The following is a 15,702-nucleotide window of genomic DNA, read 5'->3' as shown; positions in this document are numbered from 1 at the left end:
GAAAACACCCATAATAGAAGCCATGATCTTTTTGCAATCTCATCTCAGAAGTGACATGCCATCAGTTCTGCTGTATTCTGTTCCATAGAGGTAAATCAGGTAAACCCTGCCCACACTCGAGGGTAGGGAATGGGATACTGAGGTATGAATACCAAGAGGTAGGAATAATTGGGGGCTGTCTGAGAGGCTACTTGCCACAGGTGGATTACATACAGCCTTTGGATTGTAAAGTAGAGTCAGGATGGACTGGATTTCTAGTTTTGTAATTCTGAGTTATGTCTAGTTATTTTTTAATGTCCTCAAGTGGAAGTAGTGTTTTGAATTTGTTGGGGCCCATTCTAATGCCCATTTCACCATACTTATCAGTTTTAGCATAATGAAGATGACTGTCTTTTTTTTTAGCACCCTTGTCTGAACAGGGGTGGTCTAAGTGGTTGTGTAGAAGATAAGCCTGTTATAGTAGTTTTTGAAGTGCTATCAGAGGGAATAAAATCAGGTACCTTCAATATACTTTTGTTTTATAACAAATTATACCTTATGTTTGAAAAATTTATAAGGTTCTTGATAGCTTGTAACAGCCAACACTTTCCGAGCCTTTATTTAGGCTTCCAAGTATATGGCATTATGGAGTAGATTATTGGTAATCACTCTTTGATCACATAACAAATAATATTGTTCAGTTTCTCTAAGGAAGATTTTTAGGCATTTAAGAAAATCATTGGTTTTTGAGTAGTCTGCTTAGAACCAATTGTTATTAAACTGAAATAAATGTAGGTTTCTCTGTATTTCCCTGTCTTTTCTTAAAAACCAGATCTTCCTTCTGCAGAAAAGTAGCTTGGCAGAGAAGAAAGAGCATGGGACATGAGTCAGTATATCTGTAGTTTAGTCCTAGCTTTGTCTTTTAAATATGTATTTGACCTTGGAACACTCTTTTACCCTTTCTGACTTCAACTTTCTCATATGATGTTTTCTTCCAATTTAAAAATCCTACTCAATTTCTTTCTTCATCTAGGACAGTCTTGGGGGTAACAGCAAGACAGCCATGGTGGCCACTGTCAGTCCAGCAGCCGATAACTACGATGAAACCCTTTCAACTCTGCGGTATGCAGATCGTGCCAAGAACATCGTGAACCATGCTGTGGTGAATGAAGATCCTAATGCACGAATTATTCGGGATCTCCGGGAAGAAGTAGAAAAGCTCCGAGAGCAACTAACCAAAGCAGAGGTATAAGGCTCAGCCAAGCCACACTTTCTGGGTCTAGGAAAAGCTAGAATTTGAATTTTCTTCCCTTACTAGCTGTTAAGTGATAAGTACTCTACTTAGAATTTTTGAGTTTCCTATAGGAAGAGAAATTTGAGATGGTTGATAATAAAGACACATAGATTGTCATAGTTGAAATTTAGAGAGTTTTTAACAGTGAAAGGATTGAACAGGAGGAGAGAATAAAGAGAATGGAGAAAATGTTTCTTTCCATAGTAAAGGCTGCAGCCAAGAAGAGGTATAACAGAATAAAGGAGGGAGATGCTTGAAACAAAATGTATGCAATTTTAGTGCAGGAAATGGTAGAGAGTTACTGGAAGAGGACTCAAGCATATATTTGTTGTATTATTTGTTCACTGGTTGAAGGCAGAATGGATATCTTAAGGAAGTCTGAGATATCTTAATAATTAGTTTTTCCATGTTGTGGCTTAATTAGGTTTGTAGAAAAAAAATTTTCTTTTTGCTTTTTTGTTATATATCTTCAATTTTATTTTTTCTGTGGGGTTACAGTTGAGGGGAAACAGAAGTTTGGGTTGAGGAATAAACTGTTTTCCCAAAATTATATCCTGAAAGTTTTAAATAAGTAGCAGAAGAAGGGGAAGATAGGTAGTTGGTAAACTGGGGCTAAGGTTGCTCTCATATTTCTGCCACTAGGACGTCTGTACCAAACCAAATTATAACAGAGAAGAAAACTATTCTATATTTTGCTGATTAATGATCTAGACAAGAGACAGAGAAGGCAGTGCCACCACAAGTTCCCAAGAAGGAGGGGCACAAGTTTGTTCATTCTACTGTCTGTGTCTGAGATACAATCCCTTAGAGCCCATCAAAGAGTGGGAGGTAGCTATGTGGACTTGATTTGCTTCTGGACCTTTTCCAGAGCTTTCTGTCCAGCCATCGCTGATGAATGGCGACAAGGAAAGCGAGACCAGGGCCACACCCACCATGGCCCCTTCAGATTTCCAGAATAAGTGTTGTTCCATCAGAATTAAACTGTAGCTTTTGAATTCGTTCCTCTTAGAGGAGCTGCATGTGATTTTTCTCCACCTACCCTGTAAAGCCACACTCAGGTGGTTTTGGCGTGAAAAGTAGAACACGGAGCACATTCCCCTGCCACCACAAACTCTTCCACTCGCCAACACAGTAGATTTGAGGTGCTCACTGACCGCTTCTCTGCCTGCATAGGAGCCTCTGCTCAGCTGACTGGCTACGTGCCTCCGTCAGGATGCGTACACTGCAGTCCAGGTCAGGGCTGCAAAATGCTGGGACTCCTTGTCAGGGCCAAGACATTGCTGGGATGGCCCCACAGCCACCTGTGGACTGGGCTATGAGCTCACGTCCTTGGACCACATGGCCTTTGGGAAAGGCTGCGGTGTGTCTGGTCTAGTGCCCCATCCCCTCCGGGGCAGGGTCATCCCTGTCGTGGCCATCTTGCCCTGTGGATGATGCCAGGCCCTAGAAAAAATAAAGCAAAATTACCTATCTATTTAGGGGTGCCTGGCTGGCACAGTTAGGTAAGTGGCTGACTCTTGGTTTCAGCTCAGGTCATGATCTCAGGGTCATGGGATTGAGCACTGCCTTGTAGAGGTCTGTGCTCAGTGAGGAGTCTGCTTGAGATTCTCTGCGCCTCATGCTTATGCTCTCTTTCTCTCAAATAAATAAATCTTTAAAAAAAAAAGAAATACCCATTTATTGAGAGGTACCCTATTTCCACTACCCTTTGTACATTCTGTAATGTAAGGTGTTTATGTTCCATTATTGAATTTGAAACCTATACAGTTCTAACCTACAACAGAATTCTCATTCTCTTTTCAAAGGTGAAATATCAGTTTCAGGATTTCTAGTTTAATTAATATTCTTTACTCACGATTTCACAACACCATGGAACTGTTTCTTGGGGTCAGGACCATAGTCCTTTTCTTTCTTATAACCTGTTTTCTGGTAGTAAGTTGGTAAACCAGAATCAATACCTGAAGTCATCAGTAAAGATTAGAATGAATCCCACATCTGAGTCTAGATATACGACCTTTTGAGATTTAAAAATAAGCCCTTGAGAACTTGAACTTTCTGTTCAAGCTAAATGAAATTAGATCTTCACAGTAACAGTAGGTTGGAGGAAAGCAGTGAAGTCTTCCTTTCAAGCCCACCATAGGTAACTGAATGAGCTCATGGGATGAATCCAGTCTGGATGCTGTGCACCAGTGGCATTCATTGTTCTGTGTTAGGTAGATCGGAGATCTCAGTGAACTGTAGAGCTGCGAGGAGGCAGATTGTTACTTTTTCGTTCTGGATTTAGTTAATGCTTTCTTCAGGGTCTGGTACAGACATTTCATGTAACATATTTTTTGCTTGTAGGCAATGAAATCTCCAGAACTAAAGGACCGGCTGGAAGAATCAGAGAAACTAATCCAGGAAATGACTGTGACCTGGGAGGAGAAACTAAGGAAAACCGAGGAGATTGCACAGGTTCGTGCCTCCTGATTAAAGCGAGAGAAAGCTCATGGCAGTTTGTGCAATGCAACTCAGGTGGCATTTCTGGGTCCTTTTTTGATTTTTAGCCATGAAGATGGCAAATTTAGCACCATTAATAAGAACCTAGATCCAAGAGTCTGTACTTTTACAAAGGTAATTTGGAGGATAAAGAAGACATAATTACAATTAATAGTTCATTATGTAAGAAATAGTTTCAAGGTCATCAACATTTTTTAAAGGAAGTAACTACTTTGTAGCCTCTGACTCTGAACCCCCCAATTCTATTAAGTGCTTTGCAGACTTAAGGAACTTACCCAAACTACAAAATTGGTAGTGGTAATTAAGATATTAGCCTCTGGCTTTGTTATGACAACTCAGTAAAAGTAATATGAAATACCTAAATCTGAGCTGTGTCTCATGTTAAAAATACTTAATACAGGGGCACCTGGGTGGCTCAGTTGTTAAGTGTCTGCCTTTGGCTGAGGTCATGATCCCAGGATCCTGGGATGGAGTCCTGCATTGGGCTCCCTGCTCAACGGGGAGTCTGCTTCTCCCTCTCACTCTGCCTGCCACTCCTCCTGCTTGTGCACTTTCTCCCTCTATCAAAGAAATAAATAAAATCTTAAAAATAAGAATACTTAAAACAGGTAGAGTTGTGAAATTTTAGGGTGGGAACATTAGCATTTGAAAAGAATCCTAAATGTCCAGTTGTATACTTAGTGAAAGACTTTACTCCGTGCTTTCCTGTTAGATGAGTATTCAGCCTCTGTTTTAGAAATATATGTAGCAATGTGGAAGCAGTACCCCCTCAAGCAGCCTTTTCATGATTGGACAGCTCTGACGACTAATACTAGCTACTTAATCAAAATCTTTTATTCTTTCATTTCTGCTCATGGTCCTTAGTTTGATCTTCCAAAGCTGAGAGAATGAGTGCCCCACATATATAGAGTAACTAAGAGTAATAATAATAATAGCAAATATTTATTGAGTATACTGTGTTGGGCCCTATGTGAAGCCCTTTTAAATTACAATATTTTATTTAATCCCCCCCCATCAACCCTACAATACAGGGACAGTTATTACCTGGATATTTAAGGTAACTTCTGCTTCTTCCCCTCCTTTTCTAAAGTTAAAAATCTCTAGGAGGCACCTCCGTGGCTCAGATGGTTAAGTGTCTGCCTTCGGCTCAGGTCGTGATCTCATGGTCCTGAGATCAAGCCCCATGTTGGGCTCTCAGCTTAGTTGGGAGCCTGCTTCTGCCTCTGCCCTTCTGCCTGCTTGTGCTCTCTCTCTCTCTCAAGTTAATAAATAAAAAAATTTTTTTAAGATTTTTTTTTTATTATTTATGATATATATAGAGAGAGAGGCAGAGACACAGGCAGAGGGATAAGCAGGCTCCATGCCGGGACCCCGACGCGGGACTCGATCCGGGGACTCCAGGATCACACCCTGTACCAAAGGCAGGCGCTAAACTGCTGAGCCACCCAGGGATCCCCCTAAGTAAAAAAATCTTATTTTTTTCAAAATAGTGTTTTCAACTGTTCCTCATATTAGTAAATACATAGAACATACAAAATACATACAAAATAGTGTTTTCAACTGTTCCTCATATTAGTAAATACACAGAACTTGCTACTTCTTTTGTCACCCAGAAGGTTCCATCCTCAAATGTGCTGTCCAGAATCGACCTATACATCAAGTGTTGTAGGATGTTACTACTATTAAGTAGCTTAAAGTAGGTGTTATATTATATTAGTGCAGGCTAATTTTTAAATATTTTTTATTATGATCCTTTTCTTTCTTTCTTTCTCTTTTTTTTTTTTTTTTTTACAGATTTTATTTATTCATGAGAGACACAGAGACAGAGGCAGAGACATAGGCAGAGGGAGAAGCAGGCTCCCTGCAGGGAGCCCAATGTGGGACTGGATCCCGGGTCTCCAGGATCACGCCCTGGGCTGAAGGTGGCACTAAACCACTGAGCTACCTAGGCTGCCCTATTATGATCATTTTCAAAATAGATAAAAACAAGAGGAGAGTATAATGAATCCACATGTACCATCACCCAGTTTCATTGAAAATCAGGATATGATCCAATCTTGCCTTATCTGTATCCGTAAACTAGGTTATTTTAATCCATATCCTTCAAATCTCAAGAGAATATCCCAGTACATGAATTTTATTTCTTATTTTATATCTCACTTTTTGTTTTTCTTAGATTATAAGTCATTTTACTAATTATCCAGTGTAGAGCTAATTTGTGTGAGCCTTTTTGAGCTACTCCAAAAAAAAAAAAAAAAACATTGACTTTGAAGTGCTATTGTATTTGAGTTGCTGTGCTGATACAAGCAGGGTAGGTTTAAGTGAAATTGGAGTGCTCATGCTGGTGAATCTTTTCTTACCTAACTTCTCTTCCTCTGTCAGATGTCCCTTTTGAGGACTGGGCCTGATTTTATCCAACACTTCATTTAACACCTTATCTTTCCAAGCCCCCAGGCTTTCCTGGTACTGAACTTGCTTCTCTCTCTTGGGAAAAGACCTGGTCTCTTGGTCATTGACCTTTTTTTTTTTTTTTTTTTTTTTTTAAAGAGACTAGCATTTCCTAAAATGTATTTCTGGCAATATAGCCACCACTTGTTAATAAGTCTTTGGGGAAGAAAAATGGTCCATGGTCAGATAGCTTTGGAATGGTGTCCCTAAAAATAGAAAAATCCTCAGGCTGTGATTTAATTATACTGCAAACTTACTATGTGGCTCCAGTTAAATGACTTAGTTTGTCTTGTCTTTCCTCACATCAAAGGCTTTTGGTGCCTGTGACTCATTACCACTTGCTATTTATATATAGTCAAAGATACCCTGCTCTTCCCCAATTCACATACCTTATTGCAGGAATCAAGAGTATCCCCTTTTATGCATACATTTGTATGTTGTGTGGATTCAGAGACAGGTAGGCACAAAAAGGAAAGGTTCATATTCTTATGAAAATAGTACTTGAATGCGTATGCAAGTTTTATTTTGGAACAATCAAAAGACTGATGTTTTGAGCGCTCACTGTGTGTTATGTACTGTGCTAGGTGCTAGGAATTCATGGTGGATAGATAGGATCCATGCCCTCATTGAGAAATGATCAAGTAAACAAGTATGAGTTACCAAGTATGAGAACAAGTAGGCTTCAGATAGAAGAAACAGGTGTAAAATCTCTTAAGCTAAGGAGAACATTCTTTCAGGGACCTGGAAGAGTTCCATATAACTATAGCACAGACTCTGAGAGTAGGAGTGATAAAACATGAAGACAGAGGAAACAGATCAAAGGGCCTTGTGGACTTTGTTGAGGGAGTTTGGCCTTTATCCTGGTTGGGGAGTCACTGAGGCTAGCAAGAGATTGTATTGAAAATTTGGCCTTTTGGAAAGATTCACAGTTGGTAAAATGTGTATGTACAGAATTAAATGAGAAAGATGAATTCAAGATGTTAGATATTTTCAAGTTTGAAAATTAAGAACTCCGTGGTATACTTGGTTGCTATTGGTAATGGCTTTATTTCTCTAAATAAAGTTTTAATTAACAAAATAAAATAACATATTTATTACATATTTATTTAGAAAGAGAAGTTTAGGAAGAGAAGAAGTGCTATAATTTATAATACTATGTCCTAAGATTATATATTTGAATCATAAAGTTATTTAGTAATTATTCCAATATAAGATCTTTTATATCTTGCTGTGTCAATAGCTATAGAATTAATACTTCTCTAATACATTTATAGGAGCGACAGAAACAGCTTGAGAGTCTTGGAATATCTCTTCAATCTTCTGGGATTAAAGTTGGGGATGATAAATGCTTCCTTGTTAATCTGAATGCTGATCCTGCTCTGAATGAACTTCTGGTTTACTATTTAAAGGTGAGGTGCTTTGCTACTATTTCCTGCCATAATACAGAACAATTTTTCATAGTATTTTTTTTAAACTTGGAGAACCATGCTTGTTCCAAAATAATGAATTAGCAAATTGTTATTATTTGAATAAGCTGGAGTATAGAAAAATCTTGAGTTTCTGGGATTAGTTTCCCTTTTTAGTCTTTGAGTGATTTAATTCAACCTAGTAATATAAAAAATAATATTCTGATATTATTTCCAAGAAATTAAGTAGTTTAGCTACTATTATCGACTATGAATTATACTGGGGAGTTAAAGAGATGACTTTAAAACTTAAAGAATGGCTTTTAAAACTAAATGATTTATTAGTAGACTAAAGCTTTCATGGTATATATGAAGCACATTTTTTGTAAATGGTTAGATTGCAAGAGGAATGTTTAAAGAAAGTTATGTTGTGAGGCCACTTATTATGAATTTTATGTTTCCAGTAATTTAGGAAAATTTAAAAGTTTGGATTATCAACTTATAAAAAAATCAGTCACTAAAAGATTGAGGGGATCAGAGTATGAAACAGAAAAAACCCCAAGTAGTGATGGATGTTGAATCTGTAAATTGTGAGATATCTCAGGGAGACAAGAGACAACTTCAGAATAAGTGGGAATCCTGAAACACTACATAAATTATTAGGAGCTCATAAAATTGCTTTGTCATGGCCAGAGCATAAGTGAATTAAATAAGGGACTACGTGATTCTGGCATGTGGTTAGTAAACACGGGGAGGAAGTCCCCCCCCCCCTTACAAAATAGTCACTATATATGTAAGTTTAACTAAGGTGACTAGGAAGTTAAAGATAATGAGCTTGTGAACTTAGAAACTGCTTTAAAATAAAAAATAAAACAAAACTGTGGCTTCATTTCTAAAGAGACTAAAGAATTCACAACACATTGGCTAGTTCCCAGTTTTTATCAAAGATACCGTGTCATAATTAGGTTTGTGTTATTTTGCTGAAGCCCCATTATTAATGAGCGTCTGATACCATGTTTTATTACGCTATGAATTAAATTGTGTTTTTGATACATACAGCATGTGTGCACTTTCAGGTATTGTGCTCGAATGGGAGCAACATTAGAGTAGCTGGGAGATGACTGATGTTTTTGTCTGGGGTACTGCTTAACAAATGTGTAATCTCAAGTCTTTTGCCCCCTTCAGTCTATACATTCCTCCTGTATAAATGGATGCTTTGTCTGGCTACCTCAAAGGTTCCTGTGAGGGTTAAATGAGATTTGATATATACAAGTACTTTATAAACAGAAGCACTATATAAATATTCCATATTTCATATTTGATACTCTGTGTGGCACCATATATTATCCTTGTCTATTGAAAAAAGGGTAAATGATTACATCACATTCTGTGTTTCTTAATGATGATGGTAGCATTTTGTGTTAGAGTTTCAGCTATAGATATCCAAATGCTTTAGGAGAGGTGCTGTATATAGTTAAGACTCAAATAGTCTGCCCTGTTTATTTCCCAGGACTCTGAATTCTTTTTCATTCTGATGTGATGAAGTTCAAATTAGAGCACACAAACACATACGCCCAACAAGAGAAAAACCTGATTCATATCTGTTCCTTAACTAAAAAAATCAAACAAAGAAACTATTTAAAGACTTTTGGAAAGTAGTCAGAATATTTCTGGTCATCTTGTGTGGAGGTGTCGGGATTCTGTTTCAGACTGTGTGGTCAACCCTGTTTTGGCAGAGTTTGAGGCAGTGTTGATTTCTTCACTGCGCAAGCTAACCCCACGACAAAAGCATATTCATGACCAAGCACATTCAGAAGGATGATCTCAGTCCAAGAACAGTTTTTTGCTTCAGTAAAGTGATACCATGATGTGGGAAGGAGGAATTTGGAGGCTGAGCATTTTTTTTTTTATTTCTTGCCTTCGAATTCTGAAATCAATTTAGATGCTGGGCAGATGACTTCACATCCCTGGGTGATTTTCAGCACCCCATCTATAAAATGAGGGCACTGGATTAAATCACCTCTAATGTTCTTTCTAGTTCCAAGTGGTAAGATTCTCTTCCAGAATCCTCTATTTATTTATTTAGTCTGGAACTGGCAGCCACAGAGTATGGTGGCCAAACCATAGATGGAACATAACTCACAAGATAATTTTGCATATAATTTGCATGCATGGGCAGTCCTCGTGTTGCATGGTTCCAACACACACAAATTCCAGTTACCACAATTTAGTAAATAATGTTGATGCCAGTGCTGTTCGTGAAATTCTATGTATGCAGCCAGAGAAATTTAGTGAGGGTGAGTTTATCGATGTAAATTGTGAAAGTGTGATGAGAAGGATGAAGATATGCCAAAGGGAGTGACACCAGAGAACACTTCACATTAAAGGAGCTCTTGGAAATATTTTGAAGCATCAGGAGCACAGAGGTTAAAATGGTAGACACTTAAAAAGGAGTATCACAGTTTGCCACAGCACAGAAAATATGCTCACTCTATATTGTATTTTATATATATATATATATATTGAGAAGAAGGCAAGTACTGTTCAACTACTCTGGATAAGTTTTACACAAAGGAAATGCTTTAAATTTCAATGTGTCTGATATTCTAAATTACAGTATTCTAAATAGTTTTACTACTTCTTCATTTCTCTGTATGTTGTAACAGTAAGATAATTCTTAATGATGTTTTTACAGACTTTTAAAATTTATTAATTAGCTTATTTTATTATTATTATTTTTACAGACACTTTAAAAAGTCACAGAATAATTGTGGTTTTCCCCATTGATGATGATGATGATGATGATGATGATTTTTAAAGATCTTATGTATTTATTCATGAGATATACACAGAGGGAGAAGAAGCAGGCTCCCTGTGGAGAGCCCGATGCAGGACTCCATCCCAGGACCCCGGGATCACGTCCTGAGCCAAAGGCAGAATGCTCAACCACTGAGCCATTCAGGCATCCTTTCCCCGTTGAATATTAAGATCTCCTTGCAAAGTTATTTTTTTAAGTTATTTTTATAATCCTGTGTTCTTATGCAAAGCAAGGACTGCCTATGATTCTGAGATAGCCTTGGAGACTTATACCAGCACTGGCTGGGCTTCTAGAGGGAAGAACTGCTTCCCCTACCTTAAAAACATTATGCTCGTAATACACTTTGTTTTCTAAAGAGTTTTATAAACACATATTAGAAAAAGAGGGGGGATTCATGCCCAGATTCCAACATGCAGAGATGACCACAGTTAATATTTAATAGTTTTATCCATATCCTCTGGATCTTTTCTGTATCTATAGACTTATACTGCTACATATTTTTTTGTTACAGAAATAGGATCAAAGTAGGATTGATTTTAAGCATGCCTCAGAATTATCCACCAAATCTTTCATGAGGGCTCTTTGGTTATGCAATTCTGAATCTGCTCTTTTCATGAGTCAGCTATTAATGGCCTGGGAAACTAGGCTGATTCTGAAGGATTTGAGGCAAATTATACATGTACATACTCAAGAAGGATTCATACCTTAAAAAAAAAAAGATTTTATTTATTCATGAGTAAACAGAGAGAGAGAGAGAGAGAGAGGCAGAGGCATAGGCAGAGGGAGAAGTAGGCTCCTCACGGGGACTCAATCCCAGGACTCCAGGATCACGACCTGAGCCAAAGGCAGATGTTCAAACACTGAGCCACCAGGAGTCCCAGGATTCATACCTTGATAAGTGATTCAGCAGTAGCTTTAAAACACATGTTGATCCAATAGCATATCTCTCATTGAAGGTAAACTGCCTGGTGTCATCCTTGTTAGTATTCAGTCACTGATTGAGGTGATCCTGGCAATGGCACCAGCCATTCAGTGTTTGTGGAGCTACGCGTAGGTTTTGAGGACCCCAAGAGAAGCAAGACACAGTTATGCCACATTAAGAGTTTTTGGGTTGGCAACTTGAATTTATAAGAGATGGAAAGATACCTTCTTGCCTTTTTCACCACCATTCCAGAAAAGCTGTCCTCAGAGTCTTGGTTCTGTTAAGCCAGTGTGATTTCTTTATTAAAGAATTTTGAGGGGATCCCTGGGTGGCACAGCGGTTTGGAGCCTGCCTTTGGCCCAGGGCGCGGTCCTGGAGACCTGGGATCGAGTCCCGCGTCGGGCTCCCGGTGCATGGAGCCTGCTTCTCCCTCTGCCTGTGTTTCTGCCTCTCTCTCTCTTTCTGTGTGACTGTCATGAATTTTAAAAAAAAATTATTATTTAGATATGTGAAGAATAACAAGTACTTTTCTGCTTAGTGTCCCTGGTACTCGCTTACCTTTTCCTTCAGAAATTATCTGAGAATACTGATAAGGCTGAGGGACCTCACTGGCTTTACTGACATGCACCTTTTCCTTCTTGCAGGCTTGGAAAAGCTTGCCCTGTGAAATATGTCACTGTGGACCAGTCCTATCTCTTTATTTTCCTTTCTTTCCTCCCTCCTTTCCCTTCCCCGTGCCCCTCTCTCTGTCTTTCTTTCTTTTAGGACTTAGTTGATCAGAGGGAGATTCTCAAAAGAGCAACATAAATGGTTGATTTATAAAAGTATAAAAGTACTTAGTAAATTGATAGAAGAGTTCATCATCTCCAATGAAATTAAATTTAAGTGGATTAAAGAAAGGTTAAAAAGCCATTTCTAGCTTTTCATTATTTCTGAGATTTTTAAATCTGGTGTTTTATATTTGTTAAAGTTTTCTCTAAAATTAGTATACTTTAAGAATTATCATATCCAGGGATGCCTGGGTGGTGCAGTTGGTTGGGCCTCCAGCTCTTGGTTTTGGTGTAGGTCATGATCTCAGGGCTGTGGGATCAAGCTGTACATCGGGCTCTGTGCTTGGCTCAGAGTCCACTTGGGACTCTTTCTCTCTAAAGTAAACAAATCTTAAAAAAAAAAAAAAAGAATCCTTATATCCATATATCACATAGAGACCAAAAAGCCACCCTTGATTAACTTTATCTTATTTTTGATTACCTTGTACTTTCATAACATTTATTCATTAGATAAACTCCTGTGCCAATCCATGATAAGTTTATTTTTTCCCTCATTAGTATTTTTATTGCAGGGTTTAGAGCACAATAGGAGGAACTTATCAAAAAGCTTTTTGTCTAACTTGTTTAAATATTAAACTGTAAGGCTTTGGCAGATTGAGCTTTTAGAGCTTAATGTTTGAGATTCCAGTGAATCATCATCCAAATTAGAATAGATTATAACCTCAAATGAGAGATTTGTCACCGAGATTGTAAGCACCACAAAATTGGGACTTTGTCTCTCTTTTGTTTCCAGTGACTCAGTGCCCAGCTCATAATAGGTGTTCAGAATAATATTTGTTGAGAAAATGAAGTTTTCCTTCTAGAATTTCGATTAGACCTTTGCATGTTTGTGTTAATACTTGTCTCTAATAAGTTTTAATTCAGTCTATCAACAAATACTTAGCATCTACCATGTATCATGTACTGTGCTTATTTTTGGAGAAGATACAGGAGTCCTGTAAAAGGTTGCTGTCTAAATAAAGGGAAAAGAAAACATTTGTGCAAGAGGTCATAATGTGGTACCCACTCTGAGTGTAATCAGGTTCAGAGAAGGGAGAAGTCAGTGCTGCCCAGGGATGAAACTTTCAAGTAGAAGATGACACTAGACCTAGTTATTGAAAGACATTTCTATTTAGATGAGGTGAAGAGGGAGTATTTCAGGCAAAGAAAACAAGAGCACGGGCACAGACATGGGTCTGAACCTGTATGTGGATGAAGTATGGTAGTAGGGATTATTTCTATACTCAGACTCCAACCTAGGGCATATAGCCCAAGGATTACCTCCACCTCCACTTCCACCAAAGTCACTGTTAAGATGCCTAGAATTTCTTACAGGAGGACAAATGGGATTATACATGGAAATGGCCTATGCCAAGTGCTTTGGGGATGTTTCTTCTTTTTTAGGAGACCTTGGGCCCCTTTTCTCTTTAGACTTTTTCTTTTTTTAAGATTTTATTATTTTTAGGTAATCTCTACATCCATTGTGGGACTTGAATTCACAACCCTGAGATACAGAGTCACATGTTCCTCCAGCTGAACCAGACAGTCACCCTTCTCTTTAGACTTTCCCCCCTCCTTTTGGAACTTCTCTCCACCATAGGGTTGGTTTTGTAAAGACAGGGAGGGAAGAACCAAAGTGGGGAATGGAGACAGGCATGGAATAGATTCTTTAACCCTGCTACCAAACATCATAAGCATTACTTGGCAGTTTCCACGTAGTCAGGTCTTGTTCTCCAGATTAAGAAAGTGTGGGGATTGGCCAGGAAATCTTAGCCAATAGTGAGGAATAAAGGTTATGTGTGGAATGTCCTCTGTATTATATACACTCCTTGGGGATTGAGAAAGATACCATGGGGCAGCTCTGGATCCCAAATCTTTGTTTCCTTAGAAATTCCACTGCACTATAGTTGAGTAAAGAAACCCCTGGAGAAGGGGAAATGAAAATACTAGTGGGGAAGGGCCCCTTTTATGAGATTGAGGTCCCAGAAGAGATGGGAGGCACTGGGATCCACAACATAATTAATAGAGTTATTAGCAAAGAAGGGGAGTGAATCATCTTCCACGGAGTCTGAAGGGAAATGATTATTCATTTATTTTTCATTTATATTTATTTAATACTTAACTGTGGTAGGCTTGTGTTATATGCTTGGATTACAATAGAGAGCGGGTCAGGCTGTTCTCCTCTTTTGTGGCATTTCCAGGCTAGCTGTGGAGATAGGCACTGAACCTGACAGTCAATTCTATGTAAGGAAATGAAATAGAACGATGGGGTGGTTATTTCTGATTATCGGTTCAGGGTATATCTCTCTGTGAATGTGCCCTTTAACAGTGAGATAGAAATGATAAGAAACTATCAATATCAAGGTGGGGGGGGGGTTCAGACCAAGGAGACCTCCAGTATGCTCAAAGGACAGATAAAAGGTCAGTGTGGCCTTATTTTCCTCTAGAAGAAGGGGAAGTGGTAGGAGCTAGGATAGGAGAAGTAGGTGGGGCCAGATCACTGAGTGTTTTTTTGTAAGCCTGAATAAGAATATGGACTTCATTAGAAGTTCAAAGGGAAACCACTAGAGGGTTTTAAATAGGGAGATCATATGATCTGCTGTTGTCCTAGTAGTAGATGGGGTTGGAGGATTGATTAGGAGTGGAGAAATCGTAGAAGGTTCATATATTCACCCCAGAAAAAGAGCAGGGTATGATAGTAGAGGTGGGAGAGAATGAGCTGATTCTCAATGTTTTGGAGGAACAGTCTGTAGGGATGTTCTGATTGACATGGGCCCAGTGATAGGCTAGTAAGGGAAAGAGAGGACTCTGTAGCATCTAAGCTTTTTAGCTGACTATCAGGAGAAGAGAATAGATTCTTCATTGGGTTGGGGTTGGGGGAGCAAAAGTTCTGCTTTGGCCCTTTCACTTTAAAATGTCTTTAGACACTCACCTGCCTCTCTCACTCACATACATACATACATACCTACATAAAATGCTAAAAAAAAAAAAAAAAAGAAAAGGAAGAAATATCTTTAAGCAGCCACGTAGGCAAGAAATAATGGTTAGTGAGACTGGAATAGTGATAGTGGAGGCAGGAAAATAATGGTACTGAAGTCTCTAGTTCCCAGCTGGTGATTTAATTTATATAGAGACAGTGTTGTAGACAGGTGGAATCTAAGGACCTATATGGGGTCCTGCAGGACCAGCCAAGAAGGTACTTGCCTTCACACAGGGTAGAAATCAAACGAAAGCCAAGAAGAAGAGAGGGCAGAGTTTATTGAAGACAGAGAAAGCGTTCTGGGAGATTCGGAAAGGAAAGGAGAGTCCTTCTCCTTTTTGCTTGGGGCCTGAGGTGTTTTATTGAGGATTATGTCTTCTCAGGCATCCAGGAACAAAGAGCAGGGCTTAGGTGGCCTCCATAAGCTACTTATGCCCTAGAGCCAGAGGTCTTGGTGAGTCAGTGGTCTTGGTCATTCCTTGGATGATATCTGTTGTGCTGCAAGACTCCAAAGAAAGCATTAACTACTTGGCCTTTACAAGGAGAA

General features: G+C 38.7%; 1 protein-coding gene across 1 annotated transcript in view; it reads left to right on the top strand.

The window, feature by feature from the left end:
• The window catches only part of KIF13B (kinesin family member 13B), a 198,512-nt gene that overhangs the window by 88,199 nt on the left and 94,611 nt on the right, over positions 1-15,702 (top strand). Inside the window, exons 11-13 of the mRNA XM_055346192.1 lie at positions 1,013-1,225; positions 3,617-3,727; positions 7,495-7,629. Of these exons, the coding sequence (XP_055202167.1) occupies positions 1,013-1,225; positions 3,617-3,727; positions 7,495-7,629 (459 nt within the window). The remainder of the gene's footprint in view (positions 1-1,012; positions 1,226-3,616; positions 3,728-7,494; positions 7,630-15,702) is intronic.

The sequence above is a fragment of the Nyctereutes procyonoides genome, unplaced genomic scaffold, assembly GCF_905146905.1.
Source record: "Nyctereutes procyonoides isolate TBG_1078 unplaced genomic scaffold, NYPRO_anot_genome, whole genome shotgun sequence".
NCBI lineage: Eukaryota > Metazoa > Chordata > Mammalia > Carnivora > Canidae > Nyctereutes > Nyctereutes procyonoides.
This window is presented reverse-complemented; position numbering and strand designations above follow the sequence as displayed.